The 13854-nt window shown below is 43.8% G+C and overlaps 1 protein-coding gene across 1 annotated transcript in view; it reads left to right on the forward strand.

The window, feature by feature from the left end:
* PXK (PX domain containing serine/threonine kinase like) overlaps positions 1 to 13854 on the forward strand; it is a 93197-nt gene that overhangs the window by 48138 nt on the left and 31205 nt on the right. The window contains exons 3-6 of the mRNA XM_068254942.1: positions 1372 to 1450; positions 4410 to 4458; positions 7514 to 7591; positions 12409 to 12495. Coding sequence (XP_068111043.1) covers positions 1372 to 1450; positions 4410 to 4458; positions 7514 to 7591; positions 12409 to 12495 — 293 coding nt within the window. The remainder of the gene's footprint in view (positions 1 to 1371; positions 1451 to 4409; positions 4459 to 7513; positions 7592 to 12408; positions 12496 to 13854) is intronic.

A 13854-nucleotide genomic window follows, 5' to 3' on the forward strand; every position in this document is an offset into this window, starting at 1 on the left:
TATTTCATAACAGATTTGCTCTGTTTAATATATTTATAGCCCAGTTCAGCATCAGCTATGCAGTAAATGTCCGACTGGAAGGCTTGTTTCAATTTGTTCCCAGTCATGCTTAACGGAATTTGCAAGTATGCACAAAAGTCAGAGTATAGTACAGTTAATGGGAAAAAAAAATGCAGAAAATCAGCAGCACTATGTTGATGTATTTAAAGGACCAATAGCGCAAAATAAGTAGGCCGTTGAAATATGACAGGTTTTGGGCTAGTCCATCTCCTCATGGGGGATTCTCAGGGTTATCTTTGTTTTCAACAGCATTTCCTGAACAACAGTTTAACTGCCAAAATTGTAAGATACCAGCCAGCCTCCCTACTCACGTGCACACTATTTTGTCAGTTAGACTATGCAACTGCTGTTCAGGAAATGCTGTTGAAAACAAAGAAAACCCTGAGAATCCCCCATGAGGAGATGGACTGCCCCAAAACTTGTTGGTTCTGTCAGATTTTAACTGCCTACATTTTTATGCTTTTTTTCTTTTGGGGTGGGGGGGGGGGGGGGGGAGGGTTCCTTTCTAAAGCTGTATAGCCTCTCTCTCTCTCTCCCTCTCTCTCTCTCTCTCTTTCTCTCTCTCACTATATACCGTATTTTCTGCCATATAAGACGCACTTTTTCTCCCCACAAAATGGGGAGAAAAAGTCCCTGCGTCTTATACGGCAAATGCAGGGAATCCCCGACTTACGAACGGCCGCCGATACGAACCGCGACCCGCCGCCATGTCGGGGACTCCCTGCATTAGCTTGCTGTGTGGTCCGCTCCCCTTCCCCGTGTAATTAGTGTGGCGGTGGCATACATGTATCAGAGTTGCCGCCGGTATCACTGCCGGGCTCCCCGCGTGGTCAGCTTGCCCAATCTCCCCTCCCCGCATATGTGCGCTCCCCCCCTGGTGTCGGCGCTGCCTCCGCTTGTGTGTCTGCTCCCCCCGGGTCGTGGGTAGTGAAAGCAAGGAAGCATGAGATAATTTAGTCATAATTTCGTCAAAAGTGTAAAAAAAAAAACCAATTCTTAAACACTTCTTTAGCTTTGGTTTGTGTATAAAAATAGGTTTTACTTACTTTACGGCCTTCCAGTGAGACTACCAATGTACATAAAATGGAAAAAAGGCTGTCTGGTTGCGGGTCTGGAGGCCTGCAGGTCCGGTGTGGGTACCAGATTCACCAGAAAGTGGGTTGCGGGTCGGGTGTGGGTCTGAAAAATTAGACCAGTGCAGGCCTCTACTTTGTGGTCCTTTGTGGCTTTTGTGATCACCAGAATGTTTTCTTGTCATGTTCATTGCCTGTCCTAGCATCTAGAGCATAAAATGTCCACCTTGTGTTTCAGTGTCTGTCCTGGAGTCCATCTTGTCCTGCGAGGCCTGTAAATCTGGTATGCCTTCCGTGTCTCAGCTCCTGCAGATGCCGTGAGTCACTCCATCCTTTTGTCCTTGCCATTAACTTCATGTAAAGGGGTTTCCTCTTTCTACAATGCACAAACCACTTTGATTTGCATGATTATACATACCATATTAGGTTTGTATAGGAATTGTCACATAGTTTTCTGTTATTTGAGTGGAAAAAAACCTTTTTATGTCACAGGCTTTAGAATTCGTAAAGCCAAACTTCAGCCTAATTTATTAATTGGTTTTCACTACAGTGGGAAATGGGAAGAACCGCTAACAGCTTATCCCCTGCTGTTGGTGCCTCCACTGGGTAGAATTCCCCCACTTCCTTTCATTGTCCTATCAATCCTCTCTAATTTAGCCAAAGGAGTAACAAGGGAAGGAAGTTAGTTGCAGTACAAATTTAAAGAGGATTAAACCCTGTTCTGTCTAAAACTAAGTTCTGGTGGAGTTGGGCTTTATAATGGTTGATATGAGCTTAAGCAGATCCTGTACTGTGTGGTGCTATTGTAGAGTAGGAAAAAGGGAAATCCAGTTCGTTTTTATAGACAAGGACTTAAAATTTTCTCTTAAAGGAAACCCGAGTGATATGGAGGCTGCCATATTCATTTATTTTTAAACAATAACAGTTGCCTGACAGTCCTCATTATCATGTGTCTCTAAGGGGCCTTTTTCTCAGGCGGCTGAACTGCGCACTCAAGTACTTATCAGGCAGCAGTAAGCAGTTGCCAGGCAGCAGCAAGCAGTTGTGAGAGTTTGACAATCTTTACACTGCCTATCAACTGCTCGTGGAAAAGGGCCCTAATACTTTAAGCCATAGACCCTCAACAAGCATGTAGCAGATCAGGTATTCTTACTCAGCTGACTCAGGTTTTACTGGATTAGCCATATGCTTATTCCAGGGTTTTAACTCACATTATACGGCAACAGAGGCTGGTGATAGTATGCACAACCAGCCTCTGTGCCCTACTAACATTATTAAATCCCACCTCTGGTTCTCTTTAATAAAAACAAAAACAAAGAAACTGAGAACTTACACAAAAAAGAATGACTGACTGAAAATCTACTGGCTTGCCTGAACTATGTTTGATCAGATCCCTTGTTGGAATTGCTTGGCTAATACAAATAAAGAAATACTGTGTCTGATGTTTTAGTAGTCAGTCTTCTTCAAATTGATATCTAAAGAACAACATTAAGAAATTTGTTTTGGAAATCTGTCCATGTGTGGCCACCGTAGAGCTTGCTTTAGCATAAACTCTTAAAAGCAGCCTTTATAGTTGGAAGGAATAGACTGGGGATGGCAGACCAGTCAGCAGGACCTCTGTATGGCAGCACCAGCAGCATCAGAAGAATGCATGAGGAAGGGCTGTGCTGCATATGACAGGACAGGACAAGTCAGTCTTTGGGCAAGTTGCAGCCTTTGTTAGGGTGGGGCATAGCTCTATAGGATGGGGACCGGCCAATCAGCAAGGCTCCGGTGTGTAAGTGGTAGCCTGTGTGCAGAACGAAGCGTGGGCAAATCAAGCATTGGCAAATTTACCATTCGGGGTAGTTTTTAGACTACTAAAAAAAACCACAAGCACAAACCAGCATATGCTGCATAAAAGGTATGTTTATTGGAAATTACATGTAGAATCATATGAATTTTCAATAATTCAGCCCAAATTTACAGAGACCACTCTAACTGGTTAACATCCGTATAAGGTAAGACACATTATTGAGAAAAAAAGCTGCCTACTAATTATAGTAGATCAATTAAAATGCACTATGTATGGATCATCAATCAGATAATCCAACACAGATTATGATGATAGTGGCCTATTGTAGCACGTGCGCTCTCCACATTACTCTGCAGTTCATGTTGTGGAGACGGGAGCACACACGCACATCTAAGTGATGTCAGAGGAGTGCGGTCACGGGAGCAGAAAGGAAATACTGCGCTTGCGCGGCGCAGTATTTCTATACTAGACACTCGGGTTGGGAGCCAGAACAGGAACTGGGAGAATGGAGGTTCGCAGCGGAGAATAGAGGGAGCAATAAGTGAACACTGACCCTCTCCCACCAGCACAATATGTTTTTAAAGCAGAGCAAGTTGGGCTCTGTTATCCTTTAAGGAATTAAAAGATACTTTATTTATAATGTGCAATAGGGGAACAATAGGGGAACAAAATTTTAATCAGTACTACAGTCTTTATGAACAACTAGTGACCTTAGCATGTTTAAAAACAGGATAGGTCTGTCACAACTCCTCTCCGCGCATGCCCGCCCCACATGCACACGCCCCTTCTGGCCCCGTCCTCCCTCAGCGTCTCTGTCCCTCCCTGAACATGCGCAGTAGTGCAAAACACACCACACACACACACCACACACACACACCACACACACACACCACACACACACACACACCACACACACACACACCACACACACACACCACACACACACACCACACACACACCACACACGCACACCACACACACACCACACACGCACACCACACGCACACCACACACACACGCACACCACACACACACCACGCACACCACACACACCACGCACACCACGCACACCACACACACACCCACACGCACACCACACACACCACACGCACACCACACGCACACCACACGCACACCACACACACACCACACGCACACCACGCACACCACACGCACACCACACGTACACCACACGCACACCACACGTACACCACACGCACACCACACGCACACCACACGCACACCACACACACCACACACACCACACACACCTCACACACCACACACACCACACACACCACACACACCACACACACACACACACACACACACACACACACACACACACACACACACACACACACACACACACACACACACACACACACACACTGCAGGGACGCAGAGACACTTGAACATTATTATATAGGATGCATTCTTTGCCCTGTGTTGTAAATGAAAATGCACTTTGTTCTTCTTAGGTTGTTCAGTGACGTGACACTGATGAATACTGAAAAACCTCAATTCAAGGTAATGGATAGCCGTTTGACCTTTACTGAGCTCAGTAATGATTGTTTTTTTACATACTACATTTTCTGCTATTATTTTTCTGAGTCTGCTACACTCAGAATGAGTCTAGATGAATTGATACACAGCATGACTGGAACTGAAAGGCTATACTTAACTTTTTTTTAAACTTCCAGGTTGTTAACTGTACAAAAAGCAACCCTGATTTTCCAATACACTTAAAAATCCTATGTAGATGAAAAGTAAGCCATAAAAACATGCTACATTTCTCCCCAGACTAAAATGAATCCCCATATTGCACTTAAAGATGAAAAACCACCTTCCTGTAATATCCAAACAATCCTACCAATATTTCATCCATCAAATCAATGGCTGTACTATTTCTTAAAGTCCTCTCCTATGGGCATATATTGTATAGTGATGCGCTGTATAAAGAAGCAATCAGCTGTACAGCAATAATGTGTAATCTGGAGCAATTCCACTTTACCTTGCCTCAAAAGTTGTTTAGATGATACCTGTAATGACTAACACTACAAGAGTTCTTTGCAAGCTTTTGAAACTTTTTCTTTTTCAGGCATGTTACAGAGCTGGATTAGAACCTGATTTAAAGATTCAAAAGCTTGCAAAGAAATCTTGTACAGTCAGTTATTAACCCATTAGCAGCTTCAATAGAGATCTCATTTGAGATAAGTGCACTGCTTTTGACCTCACTCGGCAGAACTCGTTGTGCTGTAAATTCTTGGAATACTTTGCGCTCTCTCTCTCTCTGCTAGCAGAAAATATAGAAACTGCAAGCAGAAGTCTTCTATTATTGTCTCATATTGCCCCCTAGTGATAAATGGCCATAAATACACATTACAACAGTACTAAGTAAAAGCAAGGAAATGTAACAAGTAAGAGATACAAAAATGTCCTAAAATAAATTGGTCTGGAGTAATTGCAAGCCTCTAAATGAATTAGCTTCCGAAGGGTTAAAGCTATCACCTAAACAATTTTTTGTTGCTATGTCTTTGGATTCTCCCCATGACTAATACTACACGCAACTGGCTTTACCTTGCCTGCTGCCACTATTTACTACAAGACATTATTATACTCCCATCTCCCCCGTATACGAGGAGAGAAGAGGAGAGCGGGGACTGGCACCGGCCGGATCAGGTAATGTATAGCCGCTGTATTGCGTCAGTCGTCGGGCATTCGACCGCCGCTATCGAGCAAACTCCCGACCCGCCGGCGATCGAGCAAAATCTTCCACACGGGCGGAACGACGGGGATTGAAGGGACCGTTTGATTTCAGATGGAAATCGTTTGTTCTGTCAGCGTTTGCGCAACGATTTCACAGCAGATCACAGTGATCGACTCTGCTGTATATCGGTGGGAAAATCGTTACATGTATGGGCCCCTTAAGAAGGCTTATGTCAAAGGAAAGTGAGATTGGACACAGTCTTTGACATTGCAAGAGTTCTTGTGCGGACTAGCTTTGTTAATACAGCACCCTGGCCTTAACCCAAAGGTGGCCACACACGATACAATAAAATGATCCAATTTTACGGCAATTCGATAAATATGATCGAATCTTCCGAAAAAAATCAGAAACTTTTTCTTATTCGGCTGAGAAATCCGATTGGATTTCCCGTATTTTTCGATTTTCATCGATCCGGAATTCTGGAAATGTTTCTTCAATTTTTACAAAGATTGTATGGCGTGTGTCGATTTATTACTATACACACCTTAGCAATTTTCTCAGTTTTCAATCATTTTTATCATAATTGGGGAAAATTGAACATGTATGGTACATTGGTCATATTTTTGAAATGTTACAATCAGTCAGAAAAATGTATTGCAATTCTTAAATTGAACAGATATGTAAAAAATTGTATGGATGGTGTGTGGCCATCTTTAAAATGATCTCTTACTTATATCCTGACCTGCTATTTACAAACTCTGAAATTAACTGTGACTCATTGCCCAGCTCTAATGATAAACTCGCCCTCAAACTAACCACTCCAATGTAATTCATCCGATCGCATTGGTTAGAAGATTTTGTTTGTGACCTGAATGATCATTAAATGAGCAGGTCTATCTGCAGAGCGTGTGCACTGTTTTTTCTTTTCTTTCCTCCGCAAGTACCCACCGGGCGATACTTACGACGATGTTACAATGTCGGGCACCATCATTTAACATAAGTATATTAAACGATGCATCCCCCTCCCCCCCATGGCGATTGCGCATTGCTGAGCAACGCACATGGCGGTTCGGATTGGGTAAATCCCTGACTACTCCCACACAAAGTAACGCGCTCCCTTGAAGTCTCGTTGCTCCTGTCTTGTAACATCGCGCATGCCTGCCGGCCGAAAGATAAAGGTGGATTGGAGGAGCACTCACCATTCCCAGCATCCAGAAGTGGAGTACATAGCTTTATACATTTTTATGGGTGTTCTTAGTGCAGTATTACAGATGTTTCCAAGGAAACCTGCTGCTTGAGGTTTTATATTCATAGCATAACTTCATTTTTTTTTTTTTTTTTTAAACCGCTATGTGAAAATGATGCTTTCACACCGTAGAAAATGCATCTCAGCCATTGTGACCCTTTCTTACTGCTTGGCAACCACAAGAGATTTTTTAATCTATTCTCTTCAGGGTTAAACAATTTAAATTGCACACATTTTAATTAATTCTCAGAAATGTTTTCTTCTCATATTCTGCCTCTGGGGACCCACAGAGGAACGTTGTACTGAGCTGAATGCCTGCATATCGCAATTTTTGTCAAGTCTCCTTCCTCCCTTCTAAATATCTGCACTTGGCTGTTAAACTGGTTTGTTATTTACCTCGGCTGACCTGGATTTTGCTTTGTGTGCTAAATCTGTCAGAGTGAACGCAATATGATCCTCTCTAGTCCATAGCAGTGTTGTGCAACTGGGCAGACTATACATTGTGAAGGAGCATATTAGTGGTTATATCTCATCTGCTGGAAGAATCTTGAAAGTGCATCCAAGACATAATACAGAATAGATTATTGTATTTTACTTCAGATATTTACAGTTATTTATTTTACCCACAGATTCCAACCAAGTTAAAAGAAGCCCTTAAAACAGCCAAAGAATGTATGGAAAAGAGACTTGCAGAGGAGCAGAAACTGGTAAATTTTATTAGTGCATTTTTCACTAGTGTTTGTTTCCTTTACATAGTGCTAACTAACATATGTTGCCCTTCACAGAGCAAACTGGAGAACTAAAATACAGGTAGTCCCTGACTTAGGAACAACCCGCCGATGCGAACGGCATGGATTCTCTGTTTCCATGGGAACAAGACAAAAAAAAACATTTTCAAATTGGACTTGTAGTTTTTGAGAAAAAAGATTTTTAAAAATTCAAAGAAAAAATGGCTTTTAAACTTGTATAAGCAGGCACAGAGGATAGAGGTGACACAGAGGGGGAGACTGGAAGCACAGGGGGCACAGAGGTACAGGGGACAGAGATGGCACATTGCTCTGACTTAAGAACAGATTCAGGTTAAGAACGAACCTACAGTCCCTATCTCGTTCGTTAACCGGGGACTACCTGTATTTTGCTGTCCCATTGTGGAGATCACTGTCTGTTCCATATTGCTGTACACTGATATGTAGCTCTGCCCTCCCAGGCTCCCAGTGATGCTTGGCCTAGGCCAGTGTTTCTCAAACCTGTCTTCACGACCCACCAACAGTGCATGTTTTGCAGGTAACCTCACATACTGTATGCGCAGAGGGGGTAATTTCTGTCTCAGCTTTGTGGATTAACAAACGGTGTGGATTTCTACAAAACATGCAGTTGGTGGGTTGTGAGGACAGGTTTGGGAAACATTGGCCTAGGCTGTTAAGTTATGCAGAATTCTCTTCCTAGAGCATTTAGGGAAAACTGATATTCTTTATACTCACTTGGAAAATCAGAGTAAACGAACATTCTGCAATGATGCAACTGCCAGCAGTAAAGATGTCGCCACCTGTGCTAAATTTCAGAATTTAAAGGGAAACCCCATCTCCCCCGTCCTCCAGCGTCGTCCTAGCTCCTCTCCCGGCTTCATTAATTGGCAACTTCGGCCTTAAAGGGAACCTTAACCTGAGAAGGATATATATTTTTCCTTTTAAAATAATACCAGTTGCCTTACTCTCCTGCTGATCCTGTGTCTCTAATACTTTTAGCCACAGCCCCTGAACAAGCATGCAGATCAGGTGCTCTGACTGAAGTCAGACTGGATTAGATGCATGCTTGTTTCAGGTGTGTTATTCAATCACTACTGCAGTCAAAGAGATCAGTGGGACTGCCAGGCAACTGGTATTGTTTAAAAGGAAACATCCATATCCCTCTCAGTTTAGGTTTCTTTTAAGTTGGCTGTGCACACACCCGCTGCGCACGCTACGTGTTATCACGGAGGCCTGCGCATGCGTGGTTCTCTATGACTGAACCGCACATGCACAAGACTCTCACACAGACTGTCATGACTCCTAGCGTACATGGCAGGGGAGCGCACGGGCGACTTAAGGCCGTAAGTTGCCGATTAACTGAGCCTCTAGCGGGACCGGGAGAGGAGCCAGGACGATGTCGGTGGACCTCGCAGGCTACAGGGGGCTGGAGGAAGCACCAGGTAAGTCTTCCAAATGGCAATTTTAGTCAGAGCTTAGGGGCCCTTTAAATCAGGGACAGGAAAGGTTGAATGCTGTCAAAATTATTCTGAGTATGTTCTTGCTTTCTGGTGGTTTAAAGGTCCGCTGAAGTGAGAGGGCTATGGAGGCTGCCATATGTATTTCCTTTTAAGCAATATCAGTTGCCTGGCAGCCCTGCTGATTCTCTGCTTCTAATACTTTTAGCCATAGCCCCTGAACAAGCAGGCAGCAGATCAGGTGTTTCTGACAATATTGTCAGATCTGCCAAGATTAGCTGCACGCTTGTTTCTGGGGTTAAACTACTGCAGCCAAATCAATCAGCAGGGCTGCCAGGCAACTGGTATTGTTTAAACGTAAATAAATGTGGTAGCCTCCAAATACCTCTCACTTAAGTTGTCCTTTAAAAGGCAATTTCTGTGTATGAAAATATCACTTAGGAGAAAACTTAGGTTGAAAGGTGAATTGAGTAAGTGCCAGGGCAAAACTGAACATTTTTTTTCATCTCATTACCCCCTGAAAATTCTCAATATGCTATATACCATTCCTATCTGGTGGTCAGTTATTGATCTGAAGACAAATTTGGTGGATCTTTGGAAAAAAAAGTGTTTGCCCCCAAAGCATTTATACATCTTCATCTCCCTCTGCTGGATTCTTTGATTTTTCCATGCTGCTGCTTAACTATTGTTCATATGTAGTTGGTTGGGAATCTGTAGAAAAGACTCCTTATTAGATACAAAAGCTGATCTAGCAGTGTCATTTGAAGCTTTATGTGATGCTAGATGCAGATGCCAAATTCCTAGAGAGAAGATTCTTGAATATACTCATCAGTATTTTGGGTGGCGACCGATCTCTTCCCGCAAGATCAGGCTACATTTTCTGACAGCACTCCTCCATGGTGTCATGAAGACCTTCCACACTTTGTCATATCCTGACATACGGATGTGGGTGCAGGGTCAAACATATTTAGTGTTCTCTATACCAATTCCATGAGCAAAAATCACAGGGTTTTTTTATGAACAACTTGCCTTTTATTCTTCTTTCAAAATTCTTCAAGATTGCGGACAAACGTGAATACAAATTCGGGATTCCAAATCACATAAAGAGGCTGCCTGACACGTGAGACCTCTGGTCTCCTGCAGTCCATGGATGCGCTTTGCACGCATGGAATCGTCAGTGAACATTTGTTTCTTGTCCTAATCAGATTACGATGATATACCTGTTTAGGTCGACAGTTGATTTGTGTGTATACTGTATGCCTCTGAGGACGCGGTCTTTGACCGTGAAACACGTGTCAGGCAGTCTCTTTATGTGAATTGGAATCCCGAAATTGTGTTCTCATGGTTGCCCACAATCTTGAAGAATTTTGAAAGAAGAATAAAAGACAAGTTGTTCATAAAAAAACCGTGATTTTTGCTCATGGAATTTGTATACAGTCCTGGCCAAAAGTTTTGAGACTGTCAAAAATAATAGTTTTCACGAAGTTTGCTGCTAAACTGCTTTTAGATCTTGGATGAGAAGCAACACCACACAAGAATGGTCTTAGGATGCTTTACTTTTGGCATGACACAGGACTGATGATAGCGCTCACCTTTTCATCTCCTGACAAGCCTTTTTTCAGATGCCCCAAACAATCAGAAAGGGGCTTCATCGGAGAATATGACTTTGCCCCAGTCCTCAGCAGTCCATTCGCCATATTTTCTGCAGAAGAGCAATCTGTCCCTGATTTATTTTTTTTTTGGGGGGGGGGAGAAGTGGCTTCTTTGCTGCCCATCTTGACACCAGGCTATCTTCCAAAAGTCTTCGTCTCACTGTGCGTGCAGATGCGCTCACACCTGCCACCATTCATGTGTGGGGTTGCTTCTCATCCAAGGGAGTGGGCTCACCCACAATTTTGCCAAAAAACACAGCCATGAATAAAGAATGGTACCAAAACACCCCCCAACAGCAACTTCTTCCAACAATCCAGCAACAGTTTGGTGAAGAACAATACATTTTCCAGCACAATGGAGCACCGTGTCATAAGGCAAAAGTGATAACTAAGTGGCTCTGGGACCAAAACGTTGAAATTTTGGGTGAAACTTGTGGTCATTCCTCGAGGCGGGTGGACAAACCAAAACCAACTAATTCTGAGAAACTCTTGATTATGAAAGAATGGGTTGCGATCAGTCAGGATTTACCCCAGAAGTTGATTGAGAGCATGCCCAGTCGAATTGCAGAGGTCCTGAAAAAGAAGGGCCAAACCTGTAAATACTGACTCTTTGCATAAATCTCATGTAATGGTCAGTAAAAGCCTTTGAAACTTATGAAGTGCTTATAAATTATATTTCAGTACATCACATAAACAACTGAAACAAAGATCTAAAAGCAGTTTAGCAGCAAACTTTGTGAAAACTAATTTTTGACAGTCTCAAAACTTTTGGCCAGGACTGTACTGTCTAGATTTTGGGGGTGGAACAGCACTACTTATTTTATTTGTGATTGTAACATATATTTAGTGTTCTACCCAGGCTCTTTTAGCCGGGTGCTTCACCCGGCTAGGTTTGGTGAGCATCCAACTGTCAACGGCTCACCTCCTCCTCCTATGTTGTAAGTAGATTTGCGCTGAGAAGTGCTGACCCTGCATTTTCCCTTCACACCCCACCTGGCTACTTTTTCATGCCGGCTGGAAAAAAATTCTGGGGAGAACTCTACATTCAGAAGCTTTGTTATTTAACATGGCCTGCCCTTCCCCTGATAGTTGCCCCAGATGCCACTTTTCCTTGCAAATTTTTCATGTAATAAGACCTTGACTGGAGATCCAAGGTTTCTGGGACTGTATTACCCACTGCCAATGTGTTTAAACTCTCCTTATTTCTGATATATTAAACTACATGGCCAGGTCCCTTGGAGCTTAGTATAAAAGGATTCTGCTGTATTTAAACAACCTGGGGAGAATATATACTCTGCAAATAGCATCCTTGGTGGAAGTCTAACGCCAAACTTAGAGCTGTAAGGCTAGCTTCCCACGTGGGCCAGACTCCCAATGGCCAGCAGCAGCGAACAGGGTAGTGTCCGCCCCGTCGGTCCGTTTGTCGTCTGGTTGGAGCCAAGGGCAGATGCGTTTCCACCATAGGCTGTAAGGGAAATACAACTGACCTCCAGGTAAAATCACGCTCCACTTAGCGCAACGGATCCATTGCAGTCTCATAAATGTTAAGCTAGGGCCTTGATGCTTATGCTAACTACTTTGCCATGGAAATTAACTTTCTAAGTCTTAAGTTCTGTGTAATACCAGCTGATCCTTACCCTGTGTTTTTTTTTGTTTTTTAACTCTTCAGATCTACCAGCACAGACGGCTGACACGAGCACAGTCACATCATGGGTCAGAGGAGGAGAAGAAAAAGAGGAAAATTTTGGCAAGAAAAGTAAGACACGTGATGCTACACTATGACTTTGAAGCCAGTTTTATGTAACACAACATAATGGCCTCAATTCACTAAGCAGTTTAGACTAGTCTACTGATGGTTTTTAGTCTACTGATGGTTTAGTGTAAATCAGTTGCATCAAAATGGAATTCACTAATAATTTCCAAATGTTGTAGACCTGTTTTTAGACCTGGTCTAAAACATTCAGTAATTAGGTCGGTAAAGCAGGGGAAATGCAATTCACAAACAAGTAGCTATGACTGACAGAAATCAGCTGGTCTGTCAGAAAAAGTGGGCGTGGTTACTTGTTTCCCTGTGTGAATTGCATCTTTTGAACATTTCCCCTGCTTTACTGACCTAATTACCCAAACCATCATTAGACTAAAAACTAGCTGTAGACTAGTCTAAACTGCTTAGTGAATTGAGGCCAATGTTCAGGGCCGGGCCGAGGCATAGGCTGGAGAGGCTCCAGCCTCAGGGCGCAGTGTAGAAGGGGGCACAGAATTCATTCAGCTGTCATTCCTAATTGTGTTTGAAGCAGAAAGAAATAAGAAAAGGGGATACATGGCAGTGACTGCAAGCCAGATAACTAAATATTAAGGTGTTGGGGAGGTTGTGGGCCCTGTGGCGCCTCTTAGTCTAATAGCAATCAGTGTTTGATAACTCGGGTGGCAGGGATGGAGGGGCGCACTTTGGTGTCTCAGCCTTGGGTGCTGGAGGACCTTGTCCCGGCTCTGCCAATGTTATTGGTTTATATAGTGCCAACTAGGTATGGACAATTAGAGTTGGGCCGAACCTCCGATTTTCGGTTCGCGAACCCTGTTCGCGAACCTCCGCGAAAGGTTCGGTTCGCGAAAAAGTTCGCGAACCGCAATAGACTTCAATGGGGAGGCGAACTTTCAAAGTTTTAAAAAATTCTATACACTGCAAAAATGATAGAAAACATGTTTCAAAAGCTCTAATGCCTGGAGTTACACCTAATTGAGTGAAATACACTTTTGCTCGAGGACCCACCCTCCCTCCCTCCTCCAAGCAAGGTCCTTTATACCATTTGCCTACCTACACTAATTAGTTATGGAACAGCTGCTACACACTCTGCTAGGGAGTTTTTACTCTCCCTCCTCCCACCTCCCACCTCCCTCCTCCCACCTCCCTCCCTCCCACCTCCCTCCTCCCACCTCCCTCCTCCCTCCTCCCTCCTCCCTCCTCCCTCCTCCCTCCTCCCTCCTCCCTCCTCCCTCCTCCCTCCTCCCTCCTCCCTCCTCCCACCTCCCTCCTCCCTCCTCCTCCCTCCTCCCTCCTCCCTCCTCCCTCCTCCCTCCTCCCTCCTCCCTCCTCCCTCCTCCCTCCTCCCTCCTC

This window comes from Hyperolius riggenbachi, chromosome 9, assembly GCF_040937935.1.
Source record: "Hyperolius riggenbachi isolate aHypRig1 chromosome 9, aHypRig1.pri, whole genome shotgun sequence".
Taxonomy (NCBI): Eukaryota; Metazoa; Chordata; class Amphibia; order Anura; family Hyperoliidae; genus Hyperolius; species Hyperolius riggenbachi.